At 38.4% G+C, this 16,356-nt stretch overlaps 1 protein-coding gene across 1 annotated transcript in view; it reads left to right on the top strand.

The window, feature by feature from the left end:
• The window catches only part of SLC26A5 (solute carrier family 26 member 5), a 78,086-nt gene extending 61,811 nt beyond the window's left edge, over window positions 1-16,275 (top strand). The window contains exons 15-20 of the mRNA XM_034964701.4: window positions 4,114-4,183; window positions 5,342-5,434; window positions 6,124-6,231; window positions 6,878-7,078; window positions 7,815-7,869; window positions 10,086-16,275. Coding sequence (XP_034820592.1) covers window positions 4,114-4,183; window positions 5,342-5,434; window positions 6,124-6,231; window positions 6,878-7,078; window positions 7,815-7,869; window positions 10,086-10,279 — 721 coding nt within the window. The 3' untranslated portion in view covers window positions 10,280-16,275. The remainder of the gene's footprint in view (window positions 1-4,113; window positions 4,184-5,341; window positions 5,435-6,123; window positions 6,232-6,877; window positions 7,079-7,814; window positions 7,870-10,085) is intronic.
• Window positions 16,276-16,356: the final 81 nt, after the last annotated feature.

Below are 16,356 nucleotides of genomic sequence, written 5' to 3'. Positions count from 1 at the left end.
TTTTTTAAGACAGAGTCATGCTCTGTCGCCCAGGCTGGAGTGCAGTGGCATGATCTCAGCTCACTGCAACCTCCACCTCCTGGGTTCAAGCAGTTCTCTGCCTCTGCCTCATCCTCTTGAGAAGCTGGGATTACAGGTGCCCGCCACCACACCCAGCTAATTTTTTGTATTTTTTGTAGAGATGGGGTTTCACCATCTTGGCCAGGCTGGTCTTGAACTCCTCACCTCGTGATCCACCTGCCTCAGCCTCCCAAAGTGCTGGGATTAGAGGCATGAGCCACCTCGCCCAGCCTCAATCAGCATTTTATAATCCATCTTCAAAAAATTAGAATATAGGCCAAACACAGTGGCTCATCTCATGCCCATAATCCCAGCAATTTAGGAGGCCAAGGCAGGAGGATTGCTGAGGCGAGGAGTTTGAGACCAGCCTGGACAACATAATAAGACCATGCCTCTACCAAAAAAAAATTTTTTTTTTATTCTATTGTTTTTAGAGACAGAGTTTTACTTTGCCACATGGGCTGCAGTGCAGTTGTACGGTCACAGCTCACTGCCACCTTGAATTCCTGGGCTCAAAGGATCCTCCCACCTCAGCCTCCCGTGATGGGCACACACCATCACACCTGGCTAATTTTTGAATTTTTTGTAGAGTTGGGGTCTCGCCATCATGCTCAGGCTGGTCTTGAACTCCTGGGCTCAAGTGTTCCTCCCACCTCAGCCTCCCAAAGTGCTGGGATTACAGTTGTGAGACATTGCATTGTGAGATCTACAAAATTTTTTAGTTGGCAAAGTGTAGTGGTGCACCCCTATAGTCCCAGCTACTCAGGAAGCTGAGGCACAAGGATCACTAGAGCCTAGGAGTTCAAGGCTACAGTGAGCCATGATCAGGCCACTGCACTCCAGCGTGGGCCACAGAATAAGATCCCATCTCTAAAAAAATAAATAAGTAAATAATAAAACAAAAGTAAATTTTTAAAGACTTAGAATATACAGTTATAAGTGCCTCAACAGGTGTAAGCAAGGTACAGTGTGAGAAGCATAAGAGATGCCAAATAAGACCGCATGGGATTTCATTAAAAGAGACTTTCTTGCTCTTGGTGTCATTAGGGAAGTAGTAAGGACTTGGCCTTCACTGGGAGCAATAGTATTTAGACTTGCAGAAATGGTGTGCCAGGACACTGCAGGTCATCAGGAAGGCCTGTTCATCATCTGCATTTGAAATCCTCATCCTTTGGGGCCCAGCTCACCCAGTCAGGGACCTCAACTTCCCCTGTGTACCCACAACAATGCTCTAATCCTTCCCCAGCACCTTGCATGTGTCCATCTCAGCTACTCGTGTACTTGTGATCCATGTGCCCATCCCTTAGTCTGCCTCCCCTGTGGCACTGGATTGCAACACATGGACAGCACTTTGAGTCTCTTAGAGGTTTTCTCATAATTGCAAACTCAGCTGAGAGCCTTAGCCCCTTATCTACAATCAGTCCTGAGAGCCATATTTGTCCACAGATATCACTAGATTGTGAGCATCTTGTTTGCAGAAGTGATGTTCCTGGAGTCTAGTACCAGGCACATCATTTGTGTTCTCTTAATGCTTATGGAGGGAATCTACCCAGCAAAACAGCTAACACTTGTGTGGTATATTCTAATTTACAAAGTCCTTTGACATTCATGCTAAGAAGCACCAGGACATAGTAGCAAAACTGTGGAATGTCAAATCAAAGACCTTGAGCCATATTCTGGCTCTGGCAAGCTTTCTGACATTGAACAACTTACCTAACCCCACTGAGCCTCAATTTCTCATCTACGTGATGGCAGGATTGTTAATAATGTTAACTATTATTATAATATTATTAATGTGCCCAGCAGCATTGTTCAAAGGATATAATAACAGGTGTTCAAGAAGTAGTATCTGTCATTATTACAGTATCTAATTTGAGCCAGATGGTCCTTTACAAAGAGTTAGGAATTAGGGGCAGGCACAGTGGCTCATGCCTGTCTGTAATCCTGGCACTTTGGGAGGCCGAGGTGGGTAGATGACTTGAGGTCAGGAGTTTGAGACCAGCCTGGCCAACATGGTGAAACCCTGTCTCTATTAAAAATAAAAAAATTAGCTGGGCATGGTGGCGCACAACTGTAATCCCAGCTGCTTGGGAGGCTGAGGCAGGAGAATTGCTTGAACCCGGGAGGCGGAGGTTGCAATGAGCCAAGATTGCACCATTGCACTCCAGCCTGGGCAACAGGATAAGACTCCGCCTCAAAAAAAAAAAAAAAAAAAAGGAATTAGGGCTCTCAAAAAATAATGTTTAAAATCTATTCAGACTAAATTAAGTTAACATCTATGCTAATTTGAGATTTTCATTTTCTCCCCACGCCCTCAATTGACTACTCCCCTACTATGAGTCAGTGATTCTCGCTAACAACAAACAAAAATTCCTTCTCCTACTTTAGAGTTAGAGCAGAAAGACAGTTCTGTCTACTGAGCGGCTTGAGGAGAACCTGTGTTACATATATCCCTGGCATAACTTGAACTCCGAAATTCAGTGTTGCCTCCACCTCTAAATGCCTGAACCTTTTCTCCTGACCAGATCGTGTTTGTGGTGTGGTGTTGGGGGGAGGGGAGGTATAGGGTGTGTGATGTGCATCGTGAATGTGGTGTGAGGTATACGTGATGTGTGTGTGTGTGTGTGTGTGTGTGTGATGTGAAGTGTGAGGTGTATGTGATGTATGTATATGTGCGTGATGTGTATGTATGTGTATTGTGTGTGTGTGTTGTGTGTGTGGTGTATATGCATGTGTGTGTTGTGTGTATGGTGTCTTGGATGAAGGTTGTATATGCATGTGTATATGTATATGGGTGTGTGTGTGTGTGGTATGAGGGGTATGTGGTGTGTGTATTGTGTATGGTATTGTGTGTGGCATGTAGTGGGGGTATGTATGCATGTGTCTGCACGTATGTGTATTATGTGTGTAGTGTGTGCATATATGTGGTATGTACGCATGTGTGGTGTGTGTATTGTATATTGCATGTGTGGTGTGTATGCATGTGTGTGTATATGTATGTAGGGGTGTGTGTGGTGTGAGGTATATGGTATGTGTGTATTGTGTATGGTATTGTGTGTGGCATGTAGTGTGTGTGTGCTGTGTATGCATGTGTGGATGTGTATGCATGGTATGTGGTGTGATTGTGTATATTGTGTATGTGTGGTGTGTGTGTATTGTTTGTGTTTGTGGTGTGTATGCATTGTGTGTATGTATGTATGTGATATGTGGGGTGATGTGTGTGTATATTGTGTTTATATGTGTGTGTGGTGTACATGCATTATGTGTAGATGTGTGTATTGTGTATGTGTGTGTGGTATGTGGGTGCGTATACATTGTGTGTGTATTGTGTATGTGTGTGGGAATGTGTATATGTGTGGTATGAGGTGTATATGGTATGTGTGTATTGCATATGTGTGGTGTGTATGTGCATGGTGTGTATGCATGTGAGGGGTGTGCATTGTGTAGTATATATGCAGTGTGTATGATGTGTATATGTGTGGTATGTAGTGTAGTGTGTGTATATTGTGTGTGATATGAGGTATGTATGTATGGTGTGTGTGCATTGTGTGTGTGTATGCATGCGTGTGGGGGTATGTATTGTGCATTATACATTTGGTATGTATGCATGTGTGTATGTATATGTGTGGTATATCGTATAATGTGTGCGTATTCTGTATGTGTGGTGTGTGTGTGTATTGTGTGTATATATGTGTGTGGTATGTATGCATTGTGTGTAGGTATGTATATTGTGTATGTGTGTGGTGTGTGAGGTAGGTATTGGGATGTGTATGTGTAGTATGAGGTGTACATGGTGTGTGCGTATCATGTGTGGTATGTATGTGTGTGTGTGGCATGTGATGTGTATGTGGCATGAGGTGTATAGGGTGTATTAGGCTTGGAATGGCACTGGGAACGTGATATGTGTGGAGCCCTTCTGCAAAGGCACCATGTAAGGATCAAGCATTCCCAAATGCACCAGCAAATCCCAACCTGATATAAACATACACAACCTCCTGTTGAAATCACACGCTGCACCTCAACACAATGGTATTTAACACTCTTTATCTTCAGTCCAAGCTACAAAGTCCTTGGACAGCTTCCTGAAACTGATGTGTATATTGATATAGACGCATATGAGGAGGTAGGACCTTTTTCTATCACTTAAAAAGGTTGTAAGCATGTGATGTGCTTGGCTAAGTACTGTTTTTACCCGGGACAAAAAGTAGGGGTAAGATGGGAGGTATAGTGGTCAAAGTGAAAAGTCTGAGCTTTGATCTACTATATGGATTCGATTTTATAATTTATACTATGCATTAACTACTCAATTTCCAATATTTATTTTTCCTCATTTTTAATGGGGATAAATATATATTGTTGAAATTAAAGTATACATTTATACAGTATTGAAACTGAAAGGATAGTTTGTGTGTGCATGGTTTTTTTCTGATGAATGTATAATGGTAAAATAATTTTAACCATGTAAAATGTAGATGGTGGGGCTGTGGAATTCTCCCACTTCATTTGAATGGTTAAAATTACAGCTTCACATTTCCTTGATTTTGAGTGTTCTTTTCTTCTGCAGAATATCGAAGATTTTTACAAAATCTTTTAAAACTAGTTTTGTCTGTCTGTCTTGTCTTATGCTTGGGAAGAAATTCTCAGACTCACTCTAAGGTATTAGGATATGAGGAAACAAAATTCACTCTAAGGTAAAGGTGTTAGAATTGCTATATTTTTCCTCAATCCAAAGAAGTATGTGCAACATTGCTTGTTTCCAGCCTGCCTCCTAGAGTTCCACAAGGGTTCTTGATAAAATATTCACTCAGTTTCACTTGTGTCCATTTAAGCTCCTTCCTGCTTCTGTGAATCAAACCAGTGTAAACCTCTGTTCACTTTATTTGCCTGCCTCTCACAGTCTGGGCAGCAGCCTTCCATCTCCTGTCCATTTTCTTTTCTGTTTTGGGGTATTTTTCAGTTTCTTCTTTGTGTTTAATGGTAAAAATAAAACGAAGACTGACTTTTAAAACAAATAGAAAGATGTGCATGTTAAAAAGGTCTCTGTCAGTTCTCTTCCATTCAGAGCATGAGTAGATAAGAGTGACTTTTTTTTTCTTTTCTTATCTTTTTTTTTTTTTTTTTTTTTGGTCTGTGTGTGCTAGAGTGACATCATTTTAGCTAAGCCCTGAAAAGGGGACCTTAGCAACTTCTGCATTCATTTTCTATTTGGGGTGGGGAGGCTATGCAGTTTTGATTCTGAAATATTTCCAAGTGTTAAATTCAGCAATATTTTACTCTTCAGGTGAAAGAAATTCCTGGAATAAAAATATTTCAAATAAATGCACCAATTTACTATGCAAATAGCGACTTGTATAGCAATGCATTAAAACGAAAGGTGAGTCATGAGAAATTGATTATTTCTGAGGATGGGATTTGTGGGTTGACAGGGGTATGAGGATCACTAGTATACCCTTGTATATACTATTTCATTCTCGCTTTATTTCTCTCTCTTTTATTGTAGTAAAATATGCATAACATAAAATATACTATTTTAAGCATTTTCAAAGTATACAGTCCAGTGGGTCGCATTAAGTACATAAACATTGTGCAGCCATCACCATTGTTCATTCTCTCTTATCGTATATATAATATTACTTTTCAAACAAAATTTTAAGAAAACATGAGGAAATAATTTTAGGTTTCTTACTCTTGGGATCATGTAGATTCCTTTGGTCATGTTTAGAACTCAACCCTACACCACCCTTTATATAGGAAAAGCTCCCTGTCAACCCACAGAGTCTCTTAAATATAACAACCTGACAGATCTGAACTTGATAAAGACTGCTCTAAAAATTGTCTTTAATATTTTAGCTTCTGGTTGTCTTGAATAAAGACTGAGAATAAGAAAGGCTACTAATGTAAGGGAGTAACCAGTTCAGGGCCTCTGAGGGAAAGGCAGTGCAAGGGTTGGGGTGATAATCTGACCCAGAAAGCAGTTAAATGGGGAGATTTGAAGGGGAGTGGCATTGGGGTGGGTCCCCGAGAGCCATGAAGTGATTTTGCATGTGGTGCTCTTCTGTAAAGACTGGAATGAACCCAGCAGTCATCATGGGAGCAAGGAGAAAGGCCATGCGGAAGTACGCTAAGGAAGTCGGAATTGCAAATATGGCCAACGCAACTGTCGTCAAAGCAGTGAGTGGTCTTTTCATTGAAATGTTCCCTTCTGTCCTGTTCTGCAATGCCCTCCGTCTTTACTCATGACTGAGGTTTAAACACAGCACGAAGTTACTAAAAGAGGAAAGTTTAGAAACCACCTTAGTATCCTCTATATTTTACAAGCACCTGATAAGGTCAGTTATGAGGCTGTTTCTGAAAAAAGTAAGGAAAACATCATTTTAAAAAATAAAAATTACACAATACCTTAACAGATTTTACCATTAGCACTTTGTCATAGATTTATTCAGCTGATAGTTTAAAAAGCTCAAAGGTGGCTTTTGCTGTTCAGGCATGCTAATGTGTGACCCATCATACTAAAGCTAATGGAACTATTTTAGAATTTAGCAGAAAATGGATAGGATAACTGAGGAGAGTGGATTTTGTTGGACAAGAAAAAAAAGGAGGAGAAGGAAAAAGAGAAAAGTTGACTTAAAATGGAATGTTATACATACATCCTTTTTTTGTTCAGTTACAAGGCTAGAATATGACAAATATTTTACAAGGGGTCTGGTAGAGTCAGTAGCTTAAGAATACAAGGGCAGATTTTCCATTATAAATCTTTCTCACAACCAGAAATGTGAGTTGCTCATAAAATTCTGGTTTGGTTTAATTTTTGACACAGGATGCAGAAGTAGATGGAGAAGATGCTACCAAGCCTGAAGAAGAGGATGGTGAAGTAAAATATCCCCCAATAGTGATCAAAAGCACATTTCCTGAGGAAATGCAAAGATTTATGCCCCCAGGGGATAACGTCCACACTGTCATTTTGGATTTCACTCAAGTCAATTTTATTGATTCTGTTGGAGTGAAAACTCTGGCAGGGGTAAGCATCCTCTTGAACGAGTCATTTAACACCTCTATGCCTGGTGTCGTACTATCAGCATAATCAGGGAGGTGGGCTAGGCTCTCTTTTCAACAAAAGATTTATCCCCTTTTGATTATGGAAAATTTCAAAAATATATAGAAGTAAAGATTTTAGTATATTGAACCCCCGTGAACTATCACTTAGCTTCAACAATGATCAATTTATGGTCAGTCTGGTTTCCTTTATAGCTGACATTCACTTTCTCTTGTTTTATTTTGAAACACATCCCAGTCATAACATCATCTGTAAATATTTTAATGCGTATTGCTACAAGAAGATTCGTTTTAGAAAACATTACTGTAATATGCTAGGCTACTCAGGAGGCTGAAGCAGGAGGATTGCTGAGCTCAGGAGTTCAAGACCAGCATGAGTAAACTAGTGAGATGCTGTCTCTAAAAAAAATCGTTTTTTATTTTAAAATTATAATATCCTTTAAGTTAATATAATAGTTTTATTATACTTAAGTAAGATTTAACAGTATTTTTGCTACCCCTAATTATCACTGTCCACATAAAAAGCAAAAGAAATACAAAATTATTTTTAACTGATTAGCTCAAAAATACATCATTATTGAAGCAAAGTAGCTCAAGTGAATGAATTAGAGTGTCTTCTATCACGAAAAACATTGGTAAAAAGAGACTTTCATCTGGCACAGAGTAAAGAGAAACTAAATTTTATTTCAACATTATTACAGATTGTAAAAGAATATGGAGACGTCGGTATATATGTATACTTAGCAGGATGCAGTGGTGAGTATACCTCTAAGATGGGGTGACGCTTAATATTTTAGTTTTGTTTCTCTTATTTAAATAATTGCACTTGGAAATGTCCTTAATTTTAATTATTTTATAAAAATGAAAATTATTCTTCTGAAAAATCACTCTAAAGCCAGCTTTGAAATTAGCCACATGGAGGCATTCATAGTACAAGTTACTTGTGACAACCCTCCTGAACTGGAGTTGGAGGAAAGGAGCCAATAAGCCATCATTTATTATAATATTAATGGCTGCTATAAATATAGTAATTATAATATATACATGACCACAGTAGCAATTATCTAATGGCTGCCATAAACAGTTACATATAATCATTCAGGTTGCTTGTTTCTCTATCCAATCATTTGGGAATACTTTGCCGGCTATTTTTGTTTTATATTATATTTTGGTTAAAACAGTGCTTGAGGCCGGGTGTTGTGACTCACACCTGTAATCCCAGCACTTCGGGAGGCCAAGACAGGTGGATTGCCTGAGCCTAGGAGTTCAAGACCAGCCTGGGCAACATGGCAAAACCCCATCTCTACTAAAAATACAAAAATTAGCCAGACGTGGTGGCGCATGCCTGTAATCCCAGCTACTCGGGAGGCTGAGGTGGGAGGATGTCTTGAATCTGCGAGGCTGAAGTTGCAGTGAGCCAACCTCACGCCACTATACTCCAGCCTGGGCAACAGAATGAGACCTTGTTTCCAAAAAAAAAAGAAAGAAAATGATTTTTTAAAAAAGGAGCCAGGCGTGGTGGCTCACACCTGTAATCCCAGCACTTTGGGAGGCTGAGGCAGGCGGATCACCTGAGGTCAGAAGATGGAGTCCATCTTGGCTAACACGGTGAAACCCCATCTCTACTAAAAATACAAAAAATTAGCCCGGCTTGGTGGCGCATGACTTTAGTCCCAGCTACTCAGGAGGCTGAGGCAGGAGAATCGCTTGAACCCAGGAGGCGGAGGTTGCAGTGAGCCGAGATTGCACCACTGCTCTCCAGGCTGGGTGACAGAGTAAGACTCCGTCTCAAAAAAGAAAAGGAAAAAAAAAAAGTAAAACAGTGCCTGAGGCTGGGTGTGGTGGCTCACGCCTATAATCCCAACACTTTGGGAGGCCAAGGTAGGAGGATCGCTTGAGCCTAAGAGTTCAAGACCAGCCTAAGCAACATAGTGAGATCCCATCTTTATTTAAAAGAAAAAAATAATAATAATTTTAAAAAGTGCTTGAAAATGAAATCTTCATAAAGATGCTACTTTTCACCTGTAAGATTGCCAAAAATCAAAAATAAATGACACCATGCTCCATAGGCATATGATAGGAAAACAGGCTCTCTCAGACATTACTGACGGGAGCACAAAATGCAACAGTCCCTGTGGAGGGCAGACTAACATTAGCTTTCAAAATTATAAGTGCATTTACCTTTCAACACAGAAAATCCAGCAATATGCTGCATATGTTCAAAATGACACTTGTATGTCGTTGATCATCACAGCATTGTTATAAAACAAAAAACTCAAGTACCAAACAAAAGAGACTAGTTAAATAAACTAGGGACATCTATACAATAGAATATGATGTAGTGGTAAAAAATTAAGCAAAAAGGGTTCAGAATTATCTATATATATTTTATATATATATAACATTAATCTATATATTTCCTACTTTTCTTATCCCCAAAACAGCATTTTATATATATATGTATATATATGTGTGTGTATATATATATTTATATATGTGTGTGTATATATGTGTGTGTGTGTGTGTGTGTATTTGTGTATATATTTTTTCCCCACTTTTCTTATCCCCAAATATATAAAATATGCTGTTTTGGGGATAAGAAAAGTGGGAAATAAGAATACATACTTATATTTATTTATATTTACATAGAGAAATCCTGGAAGAACACACAAGAAAGTAGTTTCCTGGGATTGAGGGTATGATGGGTGGGGACAGGAATTGGAGTGAAACTTTTACTATAGCATTTTAATATTTAAACTATATGTGCTTGAACGCAGGAGTTGGAGGTTGCAGTGAGCTGAGATCACACCACTACTCTCCAGCCTGGGTGACAGAGTGAGACTCTGTCTCAAAAAAAAAAAGAAACAAAAAACAATAACAAAAAAAAACACTATATGGAAGTGTTACTTTTTTTTAATTGTTGAAGACTGATATCCAGAATGTGAACTAATTTTCTTTTCTTCTTTTAATAGCACAAGTTGTGAATGACCTCACTCGGAATAGATTTTTTGAAAATCCTGCCCTATGGGAGCTGCTGTTCCACAGCATTCATGATGCAGTTTTAGGCAGCCAACTTAGAGAGGCACTTGCTGAACAGGAAGCCTCGGCTCCCCCTTCCCAGGAGGACTTGGAGCCCAATGCCACTCCTGCCACTCCTGAGGCATAGATGAGGACCTCACCCTAGGATGGGGTTATAAGCCTCTCATGAAGTTCATAATTTACACGTTTTAAATACTAGATGCTAGATTTTTTTTTCTAAGGGTGAATACTAGTAGTCCAGGCTTGATTTGGAGGGTGAATGACGCCTAGCAAGATGTATTGTACTTGTGTTTTTTTAATTGAATACTTCAAAGATAAATTGGCCTATTGCCTGCATTTATTATGGAGAGACATTTCTGCTACATTCTAGTATTATCTTTGTAAGCTAAGCACCGAAAAATTTATTTCAGTCAAGTATTTTACCCACAAATAAGATATTACGTAGTGGTTCTTTGTTTTTGTACTTGTCGATCTACAGATAAGTAGTGGTTCTTTGTTTTTGTACTTGTTGGTCTACAGACTGTCTATAATCAGTTATCTAACAGAAGACAGGAACTGCAATTTTCTAGAAGTTCTTGTTTTAAAACAACCTTTTATTTATTATAGAAGCAATATAAATGCATTGAGGACATTTTTAAAAAGTAGACAAGCAAAAATAAGAAGATAAAACATATTTCCACCACTCAGAGATTACCACTGTTAATATCCTTCCAGATCTTTTTCCATACATATACATTTTTAACCAAAGTAAGACCACATCTATAGTGTTTTATAACCGATTTTTCTTTAATCAACAATCTCCACTTTCTCATTCCAGCACATTTTTGATCTTAGACCATGTTTAAATTTCCCCAATTGTCCCCAGATTTGCAGTTGGTTTGTGCAAACTGATATTCATTCTATGACCTTACATTGCAACTGGTCATGTCCTTTAAAGTCCCTTACATCTATTTTAATCTAGCACAGTTCCTTTTTTATGACATTGACTTGTTAAAGAGACTGGGGCAGCGGTCCTGTAGAATCCTGTCTTGTGAATTTGCCTAGTTTCTTTTTCATGGTGTTGTTTAACTTGTTTTTATATTGCCTGTACTACCTGCAATCTGGAAGTTATATCTAAAGCCTTTATAGGTTCAAGTTAAAACATTTTGTGCTAGATTATATCATAGATAAGATACATGCTTCATATCGCATCACTTCAGAAAACGTAATATCTAGTTGATCTACCATTAACTAATCTATTGATCTAAGTTTAATTACTGGATCAGCATGACAGTCTGATCCTCCAGTTAGATTTTTCCCCTTTGTGACTACAGACTTATCTGTGTGGTATTCCTTTGGCATTGAATGAATTACCATTTACCCAGGAGTTTTAACATTAGGTGGTAATTCTTGCCTAAATTATTAACTTTGTTAAAGTTTGTGAGTTGGTTGTCTAGTTCTTTCATTTCTTCTCCGTTTGTTAGTTGGTTATTCTATGTGAACTAAGCTTTCCCTTCTCCACTTGAGCTATTTGGTCATCCTTACCTACAGTTCTACTAGAAGGGCAGGTTGAATGCTTTATTATTTTCATTTAATTATCAACTTCAAAGTAAATAACTGGTTTATTAGATGGTGACAAATTAGTGTTTTTTTTTTTTTTAGATTTCCCTTTTCTGGTGTGATGGTGGTCTTGTGAATTTTTATAGTTTTAATGGGTTTCAATCCATTATGTTCTTTTCGATGCTCAAATTATCACAACTGTGGCCAGTATAAGTCCTTAGAAGCTTTGCTATTGTTGCTAATCATGAAGTAGCATTAAAGACCATGTTTTTAAGAAAACTAACCCCCAGATATAACTTAAATCTTCCTTAGAAGTTCATAACAGCTATCAGTTCATTATACATCAAACTCAATGTTCAGCCTAGGAGTAAGCATAATGCTCATCTTACTCATTCCACAGAAACATGGAATGTCAAAGGTTGGAGGAGGATACCTTTAAACCAATTTGTCACTTTCAGTTGTTTGTAATTACCAGCTCACTACAAATCAAAGCACAGGCATTAGCCAACCTGTCTAAAGCCTCCTCTGCTAAGAGTTCCTGCTGATAGTGAGTTTGTCTTTTCTTTAATACGTTGTCTTATTGACATCTTGTTATAGCTTTCATGAATAAGATACTGCCAGGAGAAAGTAGTCAGATCCCAGTAGAATTGTTAGCATGGCCTACTTGCAAGCAAAGCCTGTGGTGTATGTGTTCATGTTAACTCCTATCAGGTTTCTCACTGTCTTTACTAATTTAATTCAAAATAAACTCCTCCTTTTAATCAAAACTTTAATTAATTCTAGAGTGAAATTTAGATTGGCTTAGTTATTTCCTTTGCAATCATCACGAGATCAGATACATCTGCATTCTGATACGGACTGCCTTCTGAAAGAGCATGTAGTTGCAGAACCTCAGCTTACACTAGAAACTGTTGTAAACGAGCTAATATCATTTCAGCCATTTAAGTAGAATTTAAGGATTTTAAACTATGTTATAAAATACTTCAGCCAGGCGCGGTGGCTCACGCCTGTAATCTCAGTACTTTGGGAGGCCAAGGCGGGCAGATCACAAGGTCAGGAATTCAAGACCAGCCTGGCCATCATGGTGAAACCCTGTCTCTATTTAAAAATACAAAAGTGAGCTGGGCATGGTGGCGCGCACCTGTAGTCCCAGCTACTCGGGAGGCTGAGGCAGGAGAATGGAATGAACCTGGGAGGTGGAGGTTGCAGTGAGCCGAGACCACGCCATTGCACTCCAGCCTGGGTGTCAGAGCAAGACTCCATCTCAAAAAAAAAAAAAAAAAAAAAAATTATTGCACATTCTTTAGCACCAGCCTTCCACTTAGCAGATACTGCAGTTGATAGATTGAAAGTAGTGTACAGGCCGGGTGCTGTGGCTCACGCCTGTAATCCAGTACTTTGGGAGGCCAAGGCAGGCAGATCACGAGGTCAGGAGATTCAGATCATCCTGGCTAACACGGTGAAACCCCGTCTCTGCTAAAAATACAAAAAAATTAGCCGGGCGTGATGGCAGGCGCCTGTAGTCCCAGCTACTTGGGAGGCTGAGGCAGGAGAATGGCGTGAACCCGGGAGGCAGAGCTTGCAGTGAGCAGAGATCGCGCCACTGCACTCCAGCCTGGGGGAGAGAGTGAGACTCCTTTTCAAAAAAAAAAAAAAAAAAAGTAGTGTACAAAAAAAGGTATTTGTCTTATACATTTGTATTTAACTTTTCTGTTGAACTTTTAAACTGTTTTGAATAGAATTGTTATGTATATTAAAAGCACAAGTCTTAAGGTGGGAAAATATATTTTTGTTTTATCACTTTGCTTAGCATCTGAGAACGAGTGCATTTCAAAATACATTTCATCCATATGTAAATACGTCAGAATGTTTTACTCAGAATTATTTCATACAGCAAAGATTTCCTGACTTTTTTGTCTTACAGTCTTGTCTCTGGCTTTCAAGGAAATAATATATAAGCCCACGTGTTCTTTCTGGGCCTTAATAGCTGCTACTGTATCTTCTATGTTTTTCCACCCTGATTCAAATTCAGGTTCATATTGTCCTATCAAAATGGGCATAATCTACATAATCTAAGCACTAGCCTTATTTTATGGCAATATATGGGAAAGCACTGTTTTGAAGAAGGTCCCATAAAGAAAAGTCCTTTGACCTTCTGAAATCCCGTGCAATATGACAGTGGTTGATCTATGTCTCATGAATCGATGGAATATGTTTGAAAACATTTGTGAACCAGGGTCCAGGAAACTCCAATCTATGTCTTAGACACTGACTCTGTATTAGTATATGGCAGCTGATAATGGGATCCCAACTGCCAATCTCATCTGCAGTGGAACCCCAAGAAACTGTTAAGGGTATGGATCTTCTTCAAGCCCTGGAATAGCTCATTTTGTAGTTGCAGGAAACATCTAAAACATCCGCTCTGTGTGGTTTGATCCTGTGTCCTTACCTGTTTAGCAGAGAAAGACAGTACCAGCCTCTGAGTGTACACTTTGAGAAAATGAGTCTGCTCTCTTGTGTGGATGAAGAAAAGAGAGGGTAGCAAACCTAGTGAATCTGTCCTGGGGTGGGTGTGTGTGTTTTTTTGTGTGTGTTGGGGGGGTGGGGGTGTGCCCTTGTGTGGGGATGAGGGAGGGAAGAGTAGGTGGTGGCGAAGGCTCTTTTATCTCTGCCCCTTTAAAGATAGTAAATCAATTTAAATTCTAAAATGAAACAGAACTTCCTTGGTGTGAGCCTGTATGCTTTACTGAGTGCAAAAAAATGCTATTGGTCCTTTTTAGTGCACCTTACCTTTCAGGAGTGCCTTTAGGATTCAAGATGTTTAGATTCTTACTGTTTTGAATGCTCATAAAAGTTTGAGAACTATAAAAGTATTACTGAATTCTTCAAACATACAGCTAACCAAAATGCATGCAATGGTTTTGAAACCCCTCCAATCCCAACAACACAACGGTAAAAGTTAGCACCACACCAGGTAACGTGCCTGCTTAGTGACTTAGATTTTATCAAGTTTGAGCATCTTAAAACTCCACCTGGCCTTTGAGAAAGGTGTACCAGGCTTTTCATTATACTGGTGTATTGCATTTCACTTTATGTAACAGATAAACCTCAGAAGCATCATGAAAACTGAGTTTTTTAATAAACCTAATCACATTTTTAACACTAAGAAGTTTTTAAACAGGATTCTACAGTATATTTTTCTAAAGTCATAAATCCTTTGTATTCTAACTTATCAGCACCCTGACACATGTATTTATATATGTGCATCTACACACATGTATATAGACACATCTATTTTAGGTGGAGGAAGTTACTGGTAAATGTCTGTTTCATCTCTTTGAGTACAAACATGCTGACCTAGGCAATGTTGATGCTACCTGCATAAATATGCCTTGACAGAAAAACCCAAATTTTTAAAGTAGTTGATTTTACATTTGATGTGTGGCCAATTAGATTTTCCTTATGGACCTAAATTATCACGATAGTCACTCTGTATCGTTAGAACAGAGTGTGCTCAACATTATCTAATTTGAGTTGTCTTTAATTGGTATATATGAGCACGTGGCCATGACAACGTGGAAAGACTTCAGAGTGTGTTCTAAATGTGTACATTTATTTAATCAAAACATTCAAAAACATACATCTTCAGTCATTTTCTTAAGTATATTTTATTGTAAGCATAACCTGAAAATAGCTTGCTCTATTTAATTCCTCAAGAAAAATTAGGGCAGGGTTAAAAAAGATGAATTTTTCTGATCAAGTTCATAAAAATGAAAAATCAAGAATATTGGTTGGATTTTATAAAGGGCTTTAATTTCTTTACTTGAAAACTTTCATAATTTTAAGTATTTCAGTGCAAAGCAGCATTTTCTATGTGGTCAACTTTTTCTATTGTGAATTAAAAATATATCCAACTCTTATTTTGCAACTTATTTATGAATATCGAACTTCAATAAAAATATTATTGTGCTTTGGTCTTGGCATTGGGGGAAGGGGTAATTGTGGTAGAAGATAGGATTTGGTGGTGGTTACACAGGAGGTAATTTTAAAGAGATCTGTTGAGGATTCTAATATAACCTTTATTTTTAAAATACCTCACTGTAGACCAGAAGCCTAACAGAAACTTTACCAAAATTTTAACTAATTTGTAAAATGAAAGTAATCACTTTTCTGTATGAAGCCAATTCTGGACTTTCTAAATTAGATCATATGTACACATATTTTTTTTTCTTTTTTTACTAGTCTTTCACTTCTGGCTGAACATTTTTCTTTCTGCTTTATTGCACCACTTTACTGCTCATTAAAATCACTAATCTTCCTGATTACTTTGAAATCAAATGGCAATGCAAAACATATACATCCAATGTTTCTCCTACTTTAAAAAAGCTTTGGCCAAAGCTTTTATTATTCAATATGGTGGTGGGAAACTATCATAATGCATGTGGTCATACGCCTAAGTGAGCTACTTTGTTGCGGGACAGAAGCGGATAATAGGAGCATAGGTAATGGAGCCGACAAACTTGTACTTGAAACCCGGCTTTGCCACTACAAGTAAGTAGGAAAGTTTATGCATCCATTGGATGAAGATCCATTTGATAATCTTCCTCAGTGGACAGATGGGAGGATACAATGAGAATTTATATGTAGAGCACCCAGCCAGCATAT

The sequence above is a fragment of the Pan paniscus genome, chromosome 6 (genome assembly GCF_029289425.2).
Source record: "Pan paniscus chromosome 6, NHGRI_mPanPan1-v2.0_pri, whole genome shotgun sequence".
NCBI classification, from domain to species: domain Eukaryota; kingdom Metazoa; phylum Chordata; class Mammalia; order Primates; family Hominidae; genus Pan; species Pan paniscus.
The sequence above is the reverse complement of the archived record's forward strand: the minus strand, read 5'-3'. Positions and strand labels throughout refer to the sequence as shown.